Source organism: Stegodyphus dumicola, chromosome 9 (assembly GCF_044657685.1).
Source record: "Stegodyphus dumicola isolate Sdum_Otavi_A_Nest chromosome 9, ASM4465768v1".
Classification (NCBI taxonomy): Eukaryota; Metazoa; Arthropoda; class Arachnida; order Araneae; family Eresidae; genus Stegodyphus; species Stegodyphus dumicola.
The window spans coordinates 117,677,508-117,690,426 of NC_140776.1; the positions used below are offsets into that span (position 1 = coordinate 117,677,508).

Here is a 12,919-nt window from a genome sequence, read left to right on the forward strand (position 1 = left end):
ACACAATTCGAGTCTTCGGGCTATTACAGTCTGTCCTCTATCAAATTCACTTAGCAATGTTTCCCATAACTCGCAGAAGTGCAAGAATGATTCCTTACCATTTCCATGCAGCACTTAAATTCCATTCCCACTTAATCATGTACCTTTCACATCATCCAGACTAGTTCGTTGAAAAATGTGGGGAGGGTCATAATGTTTCGGTTTGTCAGTGACGATTTCTGGTTATTAACAACTCAATGGACAATGTGCTAAAAATATTAGCTTTCCTCATTCATAAGTGTCTACAGTCTTGTATAGGTGAATTTAAGAATATCAAGTGTTTGTGGTCTAGCGATCTTCTTGTTGAAACTTTTTCTCCATTTCAATCTGTAACACTCCATGTATTAAAAAAAGCTTTGTCTAATTGATATAAATATTTCGGAGCACAAAACTTTACATTTTTGTTGAGGTGCTATTTCAGAGGTTGTCGCCAAATCCCATGTATACCGTACATTAAAAAGGAAAAAACAAAAAAGTTTTAAAATCTAGTATAAGCTAAGTCCTTGGCACGATTTTGAAAATTGTCGTCAACTCCAAAGTGACCCGTTTACTGCTCATCATAATGTCGCCAAATCCCATGTGTACCGTACATGGAGGTTAGAATAAAATACATGGAGGTTATTGTAACCAAAGAACGTCTATGTAAAGAAGGAAAGGTTCCATAGACGTAATGCTATTATGCTGCTAGAAAGCGGAGGAAAAATTCGCCAAAGGAGGGATTTGGCGACGGAACCTGGCAGTCAGAATTTCTCTCTCTGAGATGTGTACAGGAAATTGATGAACACATGTTAAGAAGAAACATTCTTTGACAAAATGTTTCTTCTTTGATTTTTCACAATTTAAACGTAGATTTTCGTAGTTTGTTTTTTCCTCTCAAAATAACTGATCCATTAATTAGTTTACTTTTATGAAAAAATATTTTCTTTTGCATTAAAGTTTAAAGAAATTTTTAACGATATTCATTTTATGAACACTTGATAACGTGGCCTTCGACTCCGGCTTCGAGCTTTGGCGGTAGATATTTTGCGCATGCGTAGCTGTTTCCCTCTATGTTGAAACTAAGTAACTCCTGTTGCAGAGAAGTTTTCCTTCTTAACAATACATATTCTTTGATTCTAATTTCCATAGTGCCATATACTAGGATTAAACCGATTTTGTTTTATATGAGAATTAGTATTTTGTTTAGTTCAACATGCACTGCACTGCACATGCGATTCTGTTGATTCTTGAGGTTACTGGAAACCAAAGTTGCTGGAAACTTGCTTTGCCTTTCTAAACGACAATCTAATTAGATTTGCAAAAATTGGCTCTATGCAAAAATTGGCTCTAGGAATGATGCTCACGAGATACACGATTCGGCAAGAAAATTATCGCTTCCATTGTCGGCGCAAAACTCGCTTTTTTGGAAGGGAAATTCCCTGACTTTTCCAGATTTTGACTAAAATATATAAATTCCCTGAAATTTTCTGGTTTCTGGTAACGTAGCAGCTCTGTTCTATTATCGGTGTTTTGGCGACTCGAAAATGCCCTGTCCTGGCAAACTCACATGTGCATATTGCTGTGTGGAATTGTGATACAACTGTGGCAATTGCAGTGGCAACCCATTATGTGCTGATTACAAAGGGGAGCTCGCAGAATTTTCTCGATTGTGCCCAAAATAAAAGGCAGAAAAGGAGGTACAAACAAAAGTTTTGAAAAATATTGCATATGTTGAAGACAAAAGTTTAGTAGCAGAGACACAGCCGCAAAAAAATTTATCCTACACAAATGCAGTAAAATCAATAGGCACGCAAACAGTGATAAGCAGACAGTTTAAAATCTGCTGCAAAACGTAGCACAGAAATTAAAACTACCAATAATGAAAATACCGTACAATAAAGAAATAAAAAATAGTCAAACTGCAAATACTAAAGGGAAAAAAAAAAAAAAAAAAGATTTTAAAGCTTTCCAGAACTCCCAAGTGTGAGTTCCTTTAAGAGCATTAGCTTAGAAAATCCAAATTCTGTCGCACCCTTGTATCATAGAATTTTTCACATATTAAAGTATTTTTAATTTAAAAAAATTCTGTTTGTATTTTTATTTATTTATTTATTTATTTATTTTTGTATTTTTTAAATTTTTCTTTGTGGACCTAAGTAGGAATTTACTTTTTTTTTTTTTTTTTTTTTTTATTACTTGTTTTTTAATTACTTCAGGATGAGTATCGACCATTTTAACAGACTTGCAGATTCTATATTGTATGAAAATTAGGATTTATAAAACTGGTTTGGAATGCAGTATCTCTTTATATACACCATCCACCATATCATAAAACCAACTTTATATTTTTTTAACTCCCCCTCCCTTGGTCTTTTGCTTTTTTTTTTTTTATTTATTTATTTTTGAATTTAGAATGAGGTTCAAACTTTATGAGGACACTTTATGAGAAATTATGTGCATGGTAAAATATGCAATAAAGTAAAAATAAAGAGAGAATTTATAGATGATATATGATAAAGAGATGCAGATATATTATTACATAAGGGTTTCTATTTGCAATGCACATTTTTAAACTAAAAAAAAATAATAATAATAATAATATTTAATAAAATAAGAAATGAAAACAATAATAATAGGTGAAATAAGAATATAATGATTCAGGATTAAATATAAGAAACACGTTTCAAAATGAGAAAAGCTAACTGATATATTCTGTCTACGGTGAGGTTTGAACTCTCTGCCTTTCCATTTGCAATGCTGCTATCACAGATAGCTGAGTGGTCAGCTATCTGTGATAGCAGTGTTTGTGAAAAATAATGTAACAAGTAGAATTCACTGCAAAGGTATTTTAATTAAACTTCAATAAATGATTGCTGTATGGCACAAGTTGTAATTTTCCTCCAAAATTTCGCAATTGTATTTTATTGAATACTCTTTCACAGTCAACTGCTTTATTTTAGAAGCTGTTATATTGAAGTTAGTTTTTGGTGTATTTAATATTGGGATATTTATAGAGTTATTTATTACACATGATATAGCCGATATTTATAATAATTAAGGAGAATTTTGTAAGGCAGAAACTGATTTTGTAGAAACTGTAATTTATTTAGGATCCTATTACTTACGGTGTTATAAACAGGTGAAGCATATGGATATACTGGTTGGATCATTGCTTTATAAATATACAGTTTTCCCCTTTAATGAGAATTTTAAATTTATACCAATATATATGGTTTGAGAAATCTGAAAATGGTGTGAACAATGCTGATTATTTTATTGCTGTATACAGTTATGATATTTCTAAGCAAAAACTCATCTCTGTATGGTTCTGACGCCATATTGAAACGGGTAAGTAAGAAGGTTTTCTGATTATGACACGTGATAAGAACTCGGTCGGCTATTGGCTATATGCACGCGTCGCGGGCAAAAAAGCTGAACAGGAGCGAACTCAGTTTTATGTCTTCTGCGTCACGCAAATTTACGCCAGCGTCAAAAAAGTTGCATCAACTACTTTGCGAGCATACTCGTGTGCCTTTAGTGACCCTTTAGATCGGACAGGCCTTTAGTGTTGGAAATGATCCTTACAACAGTGATAATTTTCCCATTTTACTATAGGTTACATGAGAAGGAGTAAATACCATGTCAGTAAATACCCCTCATTTTATTCTTAATAGGGCAGACTGGGGACTTTTCTTTTGCAGAAATCACTGAAGAGATGGTAAAAGATGTGCCTATCGATGATGCTGTGAAAATTTTCACTGATGTCATTATTTGTACAGCTACAGTCTCTGTTCCGATGATATCAACAAAACTTCCAAAGTATTTCAAGCTAATGGTGGAATCAGGAATGCAAAGAAGGACTGGCAAAACAAAGAAAAGCTTGGGGAATTTTTCACAGGTACCCTACCTTGTCAAACAAAAGAGCACTGGTGGAGATAACATATCTCTAGTCTCCTGGCTAGATGGTATAAGTTAAAAAATGCTAAAGCATCTCTCCAGTAAGTCATTGACTGTCCTTCTTACTCTATGCAATTCAGTGGCGAAAGAGCAAATCTTTCCTAGTGCATGGAAGAAAGTTGTTCTCATTCCAATAGCTAAGCCAGGGAAAGCTCCAAAGAATCTCTTGAACTATTGGCCCATTTCACTTAAGAGTTGTGTCTACAAATTGTTTGAAAAAATGGTAAACCGTCGCTCAGTCTATTTTAGGAAAAAAAAACAAAAACAAAAAAAAAAACAATGCAATCTCACCTTATCAAAGTGGCATGCATTCATAAAGACAAAGTGACTATCGATAATATGCTTCTATTGGAAATCTCCATCTGTATAAAGCCTTTGTCAAGAGAAACCACTTGGTCTCTGTCTTCTTTGACATCAAAAAGGCATACGATAAAGCATGGGGATATGGGATTTAGGTGACCTTCATGCTTGTAGCTTATGGGGTAACTTACCGATCTTAATTTAGTTTTTTTTAAAGATTAGAACTTTTCAAGTAAGGATTGGCTCTATTTTGGAACATGAAGAGGGTATGCCTCAAGGCTGTGTTCTGAATGTTACTCTATTCAGTCTAAAAATAATTCTATCTTGATGGAATTTCCTCTGGCTGTTTCAGGATCACTATGTAGCTGACATTCAGATAAGCTGTCAATGTGTAGTAGACATGAGGTATGTTAGGAGACAGTTGCAGATCACTCTGAAAATGTTACAGAAATGGTTGGAAAGATATGGATTTATTTTCTCTAAACAGAAAACTGCTTGCATGTACTTTTGCAGGAAGCGAAATATACATCCTGAGAATGAGCTTCATCTTGGAGGATCACTGATTCCAGTTGTACAGGAAGTGACATTTCTAGGAGTGATGTTTGACCCAAAATTAACATTCCTTCCACATGGGATGTACTTGAGGAAGCAATGTTTCAAAGTGCTTAATCTTCTAAAAGTTCCAGCAAACACCTCTTAAGAGGCAGAAACAACTCCTTAATGTCTACAAAGTGCTGTTCTGCTCTAGATCGGATTATGGCTCAGAAGTCTACAGATCAGTACAGTCTTAGGTTTTATTGAAACTAGATTTGATTCATTATCAGGATCTATGGATTTGTTTTGGAGGCTTTAGAACATCTCCTTTCCAGAGTTCTTATGTCTACTGTTTGTTGTACTGTTTTGAATCTTCCCTTCAGTTGAGATGCAAATAGTTGTCCCTCTATCTTACTGCAACATCCTGCACACTGTAAACACCCTTGTCAACCTTATGTTCTAGTTGATTGTTATAACTTGTTTTCTGCATAGGCTTCTTGTGTACTTCCACTCCATATAAGAGTTCAGGTGCTTATAGAAAAATGCTGCATGCCCAAGGAAAATGTCCAACCTGTAAACTGTTTTGAAATTCCGCCTTTTGAAAATGCTCAAGTTCAGGTGCTGGATGTTTTCGAAAACTTTGACTAAAGAAATATAGCAAGGTCATATATATAAACAACTTTTCCAAGAGCATAGATATAAATACAGCAATTAAAATCCCATTTTCACTGATGGATCAAAGACAGCTAGTCTTGTGGGAGTATCATTTGTTATTTCTGACCATAAGGAAAGTAGGCAGTTGAATGAGGCCTGCTCAGTACTCACTGCTGAATTAAATGCTGTGCATTATGCTCCATATTTTATATCTAAACTTTAATTAAAATTATTATTTAAACTTAATTTTAACCAGAAAATATTTATACTGACTTGTGTAGTGCTTACCAGTGAAATGACACTAGTTTGATTTATTTAAAGCATTATATCTCATTATAACAAGTTTTCTGCCAAAAACGCATTCTTAATTTAAAAAAAAAAAAAAAAAAAAAGCATCGCCTTTAGTGTGGGTAGTAATCACCACCCAAATCTATAATTTTCTGCTAACCTTTTGGTAGTTTTTCAAAGCCTTTGGCCTAGAAACTTGGTGGTCACGACTCCAAAACAGACCAACCTCATTTCAGACATCCTGTGCAGAATGGAAGATAGCACTAGCAAGATGTAGCTGGAGGTGTGGAAAAAGGTAGAAGTGCAAAGGAGCGGTGCCAGGGCTATATAGTGGGTGTGGCAAAAGATTCCATTTGAGTCCATATAGAGTCCAGCCGGTGAATGGAAACACATATGGTTTTGCATTATCTTGATGGAATATTACCTTTTTGTGCCAGAACTCAGTTCGATGTTTTTCTTGATAGCACCATCAACACAGACTAACATCTCACTGTACACTTGCCTGTCGAGGGTTTTACCTTTTTCCAGGTACTCTTTGTGGATTATTCAATCCCATCAGATACAAAGCATATCTTTTTGTTAGTCAAATTGTGCTTTGTAGATCCTGCCAACGGCTCATTGGTAGCAAACCAACCCCCTTTTCGGCCTGTGTTGTTGAAGTAAATTCACTTTTCATCGTAAGTGATGATCTGGTCCAGAATTTTGTCCTTGAGTTGATATTTAAGCAGATTAGTACAGGTCTGAACACATCTGTCCATATCTGTTTGAATCAGCTGATGCAACACCCAGTGATTGAACTTGTACGTTAAGTTTATATGATGCATAGTGCAACTAATGGACATGGCACTAATGTGTAACTCCTTAGCAAGCTCTTGAGTGGTTGCATACTGATCTTTTTCCACAAGCTTTCGCAGATGGCTTCATCAACATCAGTAGACCGGCTAGAGCCCTCTGCTTCTTGAAAGTCATAATCCTTGTTTTTGAACTTTCGGTACCAAACCTTCACAGTGTGATATGATTAGGTAAAACAACATTAGTACCTAAAGCTGTATACATGATTTGGTGACATTCCGTGTTAACGCTTTCGTTCTGTAACTGAGTTTTTGCAACAGAACTGGCAGTAAATGATGGTTCTAATTTGGTAACATGATTGTTTCACATTGGTAACATGATCATTTCAGACACCTTGTACTTAATGATAATGATATTTTTTTACAAATTTCACGCAGTATTCTAAAGCAAGTCTCTTTCTATCAAATGTCAAAAATTGTTTAAACACAGCAACGTGAATTGTTTGTGCAGACAATAATCGCAGTGGCAGAAAACTTTTAATAAAACCCAATATATATATATATATACAAAGTCCGTAATCCGGACTCGTCGGGACTTTGGCGATTCCGGACTAGGGTTTTTTCCGGATTATAGATCATCGATTTAAATCTGGTAAGATGGCAGACAGAAATTAAAGAATTAAAAATATGAAACAGTAATTTAGGAAATAAAGAGCAATTATGATCTAAAGGTTATCAAAATTTACAAAAAAAAAAGCTTAATATTTATTTGTTTACTTTATTAAACATTTCTTTCAATGTAAGTTGCTTCATTTTTTGTGCTAATACTTTCTCTTTAATTCTGTAAACAGACATAATTTCTTGTTCAGCTAGAAAGTTGCGCTGTTCAAGTTCTGTAATTGCTGTGTTGAGAATACTGACTAACTTGTCAATCGAAATGTTTTCGTTTTCAGTAACCTCTCTGTCACTTTCTTCACTATCAGAAGTGGTATTTTCTGGATCTACTACAGATTTCGGCGTCTGTTGATTGATGATTGGGGCATTGTCATCGCAATGAAAAACTTCTATTATATCATCTTCATTTATTACTGCTTCTCCACATTTCTTTACAAAATCCAATAACTTTAAAATTTCACCTTTAGCTTGCGATGTCCGTAAACCTTCAAATTCGCAGCTATCATCTTCATTGTCCTCACCATGGCCAAGCATTTTTTAACGTATCTGGAGACATATCCTCCCACGATCTTGCAATGCTCCACACAGCAGATTTTATGCTAAAAAATTTCAAAAGTCTTGAATAGTCTTGTCATTGTTCAAGAAATTTAACATAGATTTAAAAAAGGCTACTTTATATTTGCATTTCAGCACATGTGCTATTTCCATATCCATAGGCTGAATGATAGACATACAATTTGGAGGGAAGAATAATACAGATACTTTATCTTTCACTAAAGTTTTAAGTGAAGTATGCGCCGAACAGTTGTCAACAATCAGGACTATTTTTGAGTCATCAGGTAAACCAACCAAATCCAAATATCGCCGAGCCTCGGGTATAAAATGATTTTCAAACCAATCATTCATTAACGCTTATGTCATCTATGCTCTTTTATTTATGCAATATATAATGGGGAAAATAGTTACTCCTATAAAGCTCGAGGTCGTGCATGTTTTCTGATTACGAAAAGTTTGCACTTGTGCATTCCTGCAGCATTTGCGCATGCTAAAATTGTTAGTCTCACTTTGGGATCTTTGACACCAGTTGGAGCCTTTTCTGTAGAGGTTGCCAAGGTATTTCGCGGTACATATTGCCAGAAAAGACCGGTTTCATCAGCGTTGTAAATTTGTTCTGGAGATAATTGTTCACTAGTAATGAGTTCAATGAATTCATCTGCTAATTGTTCAGCAGCTTCAGTATCAACTGAAGCTTTTTCACCTGAAATTTTTAATTGCCTTATACCATGGCGATTTTTAAATTTGGCTAACCAACATGTCAAATATGTGCACTAAGTGTTTAAGTTCATTTCTTCATGAAATATTTAGGCTTCAGCCATTAGCATTGAACCCGTCAATGGCACGCCCTCGCTGTTACGCTGTCTGACCCATTCAATCATCACTTTGTCATGATCATTACATTTAGCATAACAAACCCTTTTTCTGTTATTCATTGCAAGTGGGGTGTTGGAATCCACAAAAAATTCAAAAAGTTCCCTTTTTCTTTTTGCTTATGTCATATGTAGTAGACTTTTCAATGTCATACTCCTAATTTTGAGACGGATATGCCTTTTTATGGACAGCAATTCCACTTTTTGTTTGATGGACATTGAAACATGCTTTTGCTTTGTAGATCCTTTGGCAGCTCCAGAATTGGAAACTCTTTTTTATGTAATCAAAAGTTCAAGCTTAATTTTTATAAAATTGCTTTAACAGTCTGCAAAAGTAATAAGCTGGATCCAATTAAAAGATTAAGGAACAGCGCAATTTGCAACATTAACTGAAATGCCTTAGAATCAGTAAAGACAATTTTAGCTTATACCGTGCATTATACATTAAACGCACATGCTTAAAGCATATGAAAAAGGTTTGTAGCTTACTGACTTTGTACTGTGTATATTTCCTCTCTTTTATAGTGACAAATATTGGTGGTTGTCAAGGTCAGTAGTTATATTAAAAGGGAAACAGACAACACAAATTATTCAGTGCAAAAGTGAGGTTAGAGAATAATAGTCATTCTGGACTAAAAAAATGAATGGCAACACTTAATATTGTAATATGAATTCTGAAGATATGCTGTTTTAAGAAATTTTGTAATTTGCCTAATGAATTTTATGTGGCATAAGTACAAAGAAAGCGATGTTTAATAATAAAGTTAAAAAGACAAAAAAAGCTGTGTCAACAAACATGAATCCATGTGCAGATAGGTAGACATTAAGTTCAATGAAAGCATGACAAACCATAACAAATCGTCTGATGCGATGTTAAAATCTGTACCTTTTGAGGTTTTTTTTAAACTGAACATTACTGGATGATCAGTTTGAAATTAGATTAATATATTTCAAATTTTTATTGTAGGGAGTCCTAATGGTTGGTCCTCCAGGGACTGGTAAAACTATGTTGGCCAAGGCAGTTGCTACTGAATGTAAAACTACTTTTTTCAATGTGTCGTCCTCAACTCTGACCTCCAAGTATAGAGGTGAATCGGAAAAGCTTGTCCGTCTGCTGTTTGAAATGGTAGGCAGTTCTGTTTTATATAGCTATGTATATATACATATATACACACACATACATTGGTTCTCCAAATCGAAGGATAATGACAGAAATGAAACGTAACTGAGACATACATGCTCAGGCAGGATCAAGTTGGGTGAGTAAAGTGGCCATTCTATTCAAGTGATATTTTCTGTTTGCAAGTGTTCTGGCTCTGCATATGACCCCGAGCATTGCCATCTATTAGCAAAAACTCTAGGCTAACAGCGCCCCTAAACAGTCTAACTTGGGGTTCCAATACCTTGTTTACATATTTTTGAGCAGTTACAGAATCTTCTTGAAAAATATGCAGCTTGGTGTGGTCATTTGTCATGATTCCTTCCCAAACCATAGAACCGAGATTTTTCATGGACAAGGGAAGGCGAGTTGTATCTTCCTGACTCTCTCCAGATCACAACATGTCTAGAATCACTGTTCAGACTATATTTGGACTCTTCAGTGAACAATATTTGGGCCCATTCTTCTTGCCTCCATTGAACATGATGACAGCTCCAGTTTAAATGGGCCCCTCTGAAAGCTGGAGTGAGTGGGACACAAACTTGCCTTTTTTGCATACAGTCCAACCTCATTAAGCCTTTGCAGCATAATGGCTAATTTGAGTTCCTATGGCAGCCTGAAGGTCTAAAACCAAATCTGTTGCAGTCACTTTGTGTTTTTTTTTCGAGCTGGCAATGACAGTTGGTCTTCTGATGCAGTTGTTGCTCGTTTGCCCTTGACCAGGTTGCCTGCCAACTGATGCAGTGATTAAAAAGTGGCCAAACAATTGATATGACGCTTTGAGAGATATTCAAATCTTGGGTGACTTCCATTTGTGTTTGAACTCTCTTGATTCTACCAATTATTCGCCACTTTAAGACTTCACTTAAATGATGCATTTGACCGATAACAATTGAATACTGATTATTCTCAGAAACCACACTCACTCTAAACAATACTACAGACCAGAATTCTAACATGCACCCATTGCGCACCACATTGGTTAATCAACGAATATGCATATTTCTGATGCTAACATAAGGGTGGAAGTACAAGTTTGTGTTCATTTGAATTTAATTATAGCATTGGGTATTGGTTGCAACATTAACTTGGAGAGCATATTTTTTCTCATTATCCTTTAATTTGGGTGACCAGTGTATTTATACAATATATATAAAGATACGTAATAAATTTTTTAAAAAAAATTTAAAACCCCTCTAAAAGGGGTGAAAATTGCAAATAAAACTTTATTTGACAAAATTAATAAATGGTATACCCTTAGTTTTAGAACACGAAACACTTTACATATTTTAAGTATAAGGATTAGATATTGAAAAATTTAATAGAATAATAAAGTTCCTTTAAACATCATGGTTAAGACTTTTTTTTTTTTTTGTTTCTTTTGGAGGTTTACAATAAAATCTTTTGTTAAATTATGGTTAATTATGGTGCTTCAGTGTAAATTATCCTTTATATGCAATTACACATATTAAATTATGTTATATACATATACACTATGCAAATGCCATTCTGCAAATCATTGTTTTAAGAAAAATAATTAGAAAGTGGAAAAAATTTATATATGTAAGCAGTGCAGGATTTACATATAATCTACACAAGCTATAGCTTAAGACCCGTACTTTCTTTCTCCCTCCCAAATGAAATATAGTATAACAGACATATAAAGGGCCCCATAATCTCAAATAGCTTAGGGATATCTCAAATAGCTTATAAAATCTAAATCCAGCTCTGTATGTAAGAAGAAAATCAAATAAAGTTTTTAATGTGGTAAGTCTCTTGCATTCATCTCAGTCTGCATTTCTGTGTTTTAGCATAGCATGAAACAGGGAAAACATAGAAAATATATATAGATGAATGCAAAGAACATTAAGGTATGCAGATGTTCTTAGTTTTGGCATGATGCCAATGATATTTAGAATTTTTATCTGCCAGTAGTTTTTTTGTTTAAAGCAAACATGCCATTTCCAATTTTTATAAATTAATTAAATTTTGAATTTGCAAGCCTACCCCCCCCACACACAAAAAATTAATTTCCTAGTTACTTTTTTTCTGAGAATAATATGCTTGCAAACAATACGATTGGATTTTATCCATTTAGTGCTAAGACTGAAATTTAGAAGCAAGCTGAAATTTATGTTTAAATACATGAATACCTTGTGAAGTAATTTGTTCTTATTCAGATTTTATCTCCAAGATGGCATTGTTGTGCCAGTGGTCCACTACTAGATGAATGTTTTACCATAGACAGGAAATGTAGGACTGATTTTTTTTTTTTAATTTAATTTTATTTTTGGAAAAATAAATTAATACTTTCATAAATTCAGTATGCACATAAAGTTAGGTATAGCTGAATATTATTCATTTAGTTTTGCTAATTTTTTATGCTTCATCTTTAATTTTCAATATTAATTTCTGTTATTTTTAGATTGCTTTATAATGCCTGTATACTTCTACTGTATAAATATGATTTTCAATTTTAATTAGGCAATTTTAAATTTGACTTGTAAATATCATTTAACAATGAATTCAAACTCTTGAAAACAAATAACAAAAGAAGAGGTGTTTAACTTTTAAATTATCTTTAATTTAATTAAGACACAATAACACGCTGAATAAATACTAATTCAGAAGTCAAACAACAAAAATCAGCGTTAATTTACAAAATTTTCACAGGACTAGTTTCGATGGTTTTACCGAACCATCATCTTCAGCTGCAAAACCGCAAATGAACAAGATAGGAAATAATGTTTAGATAAGATAAGAAAGCCTGGACAAGAATAAGCAAGTGGCGCCATCTGTTGGCGAAACCAGAACTAAAACATAATTTCTCTAAAAGCCGAAGGCAAATTTGGATTGGAATTAGGATCGTTAACTAGAACAGAAAGATTTTTATGAATGTGAAATGCCTCTAGAAAATCCAGTTCTCCAATGGAAGATGTTTTTTGAATAATTTTGGCAGCAGAAAAATTGAAAGTGTGATTTTCGGACCAACAATGTTCAGCAACAGAAGACTTCTGTGTTTCCTTTTTTTTCTAACATATGCCTCATGTTCTTTGACGCGAAATTTCAAGGCTCTCTTAGTTTGGCCAATGTAAATTAAACCGCACTGGCAAGGA

At 34.1% G+C, this 12,919-nt stretch overlaps 1 protein-coding gene across 3 annotated transcripts in view; it reads left to right on the forward strand.

Annotated features, from left to right (window-relative positions):
- Kat60 (katanin p60) overlaps positions 1–12,919 on the forward strand; it is a 66,845-nt gene that overhangs the window by 26,484 nt on the left and 27,442 nt on the right. For 2 of the 3 annotated variants that reach the window (XM_035367921.2, XM_085823975.1), the window contains exon 6: positions 9,612–9,770. The exons of the other annotated variant lie outside the window; for it this stretch is intronic. In XM_035367921.2, the coding sequence (XP_035223812.1) occupies positions 9,612–9,770 (159 nt within the window). The remainder of the gene's footprint in view (positions 1–9,611; positions 9,771–12,919) is intronic. 3 annotated transcript variants of the gene reach the window in all.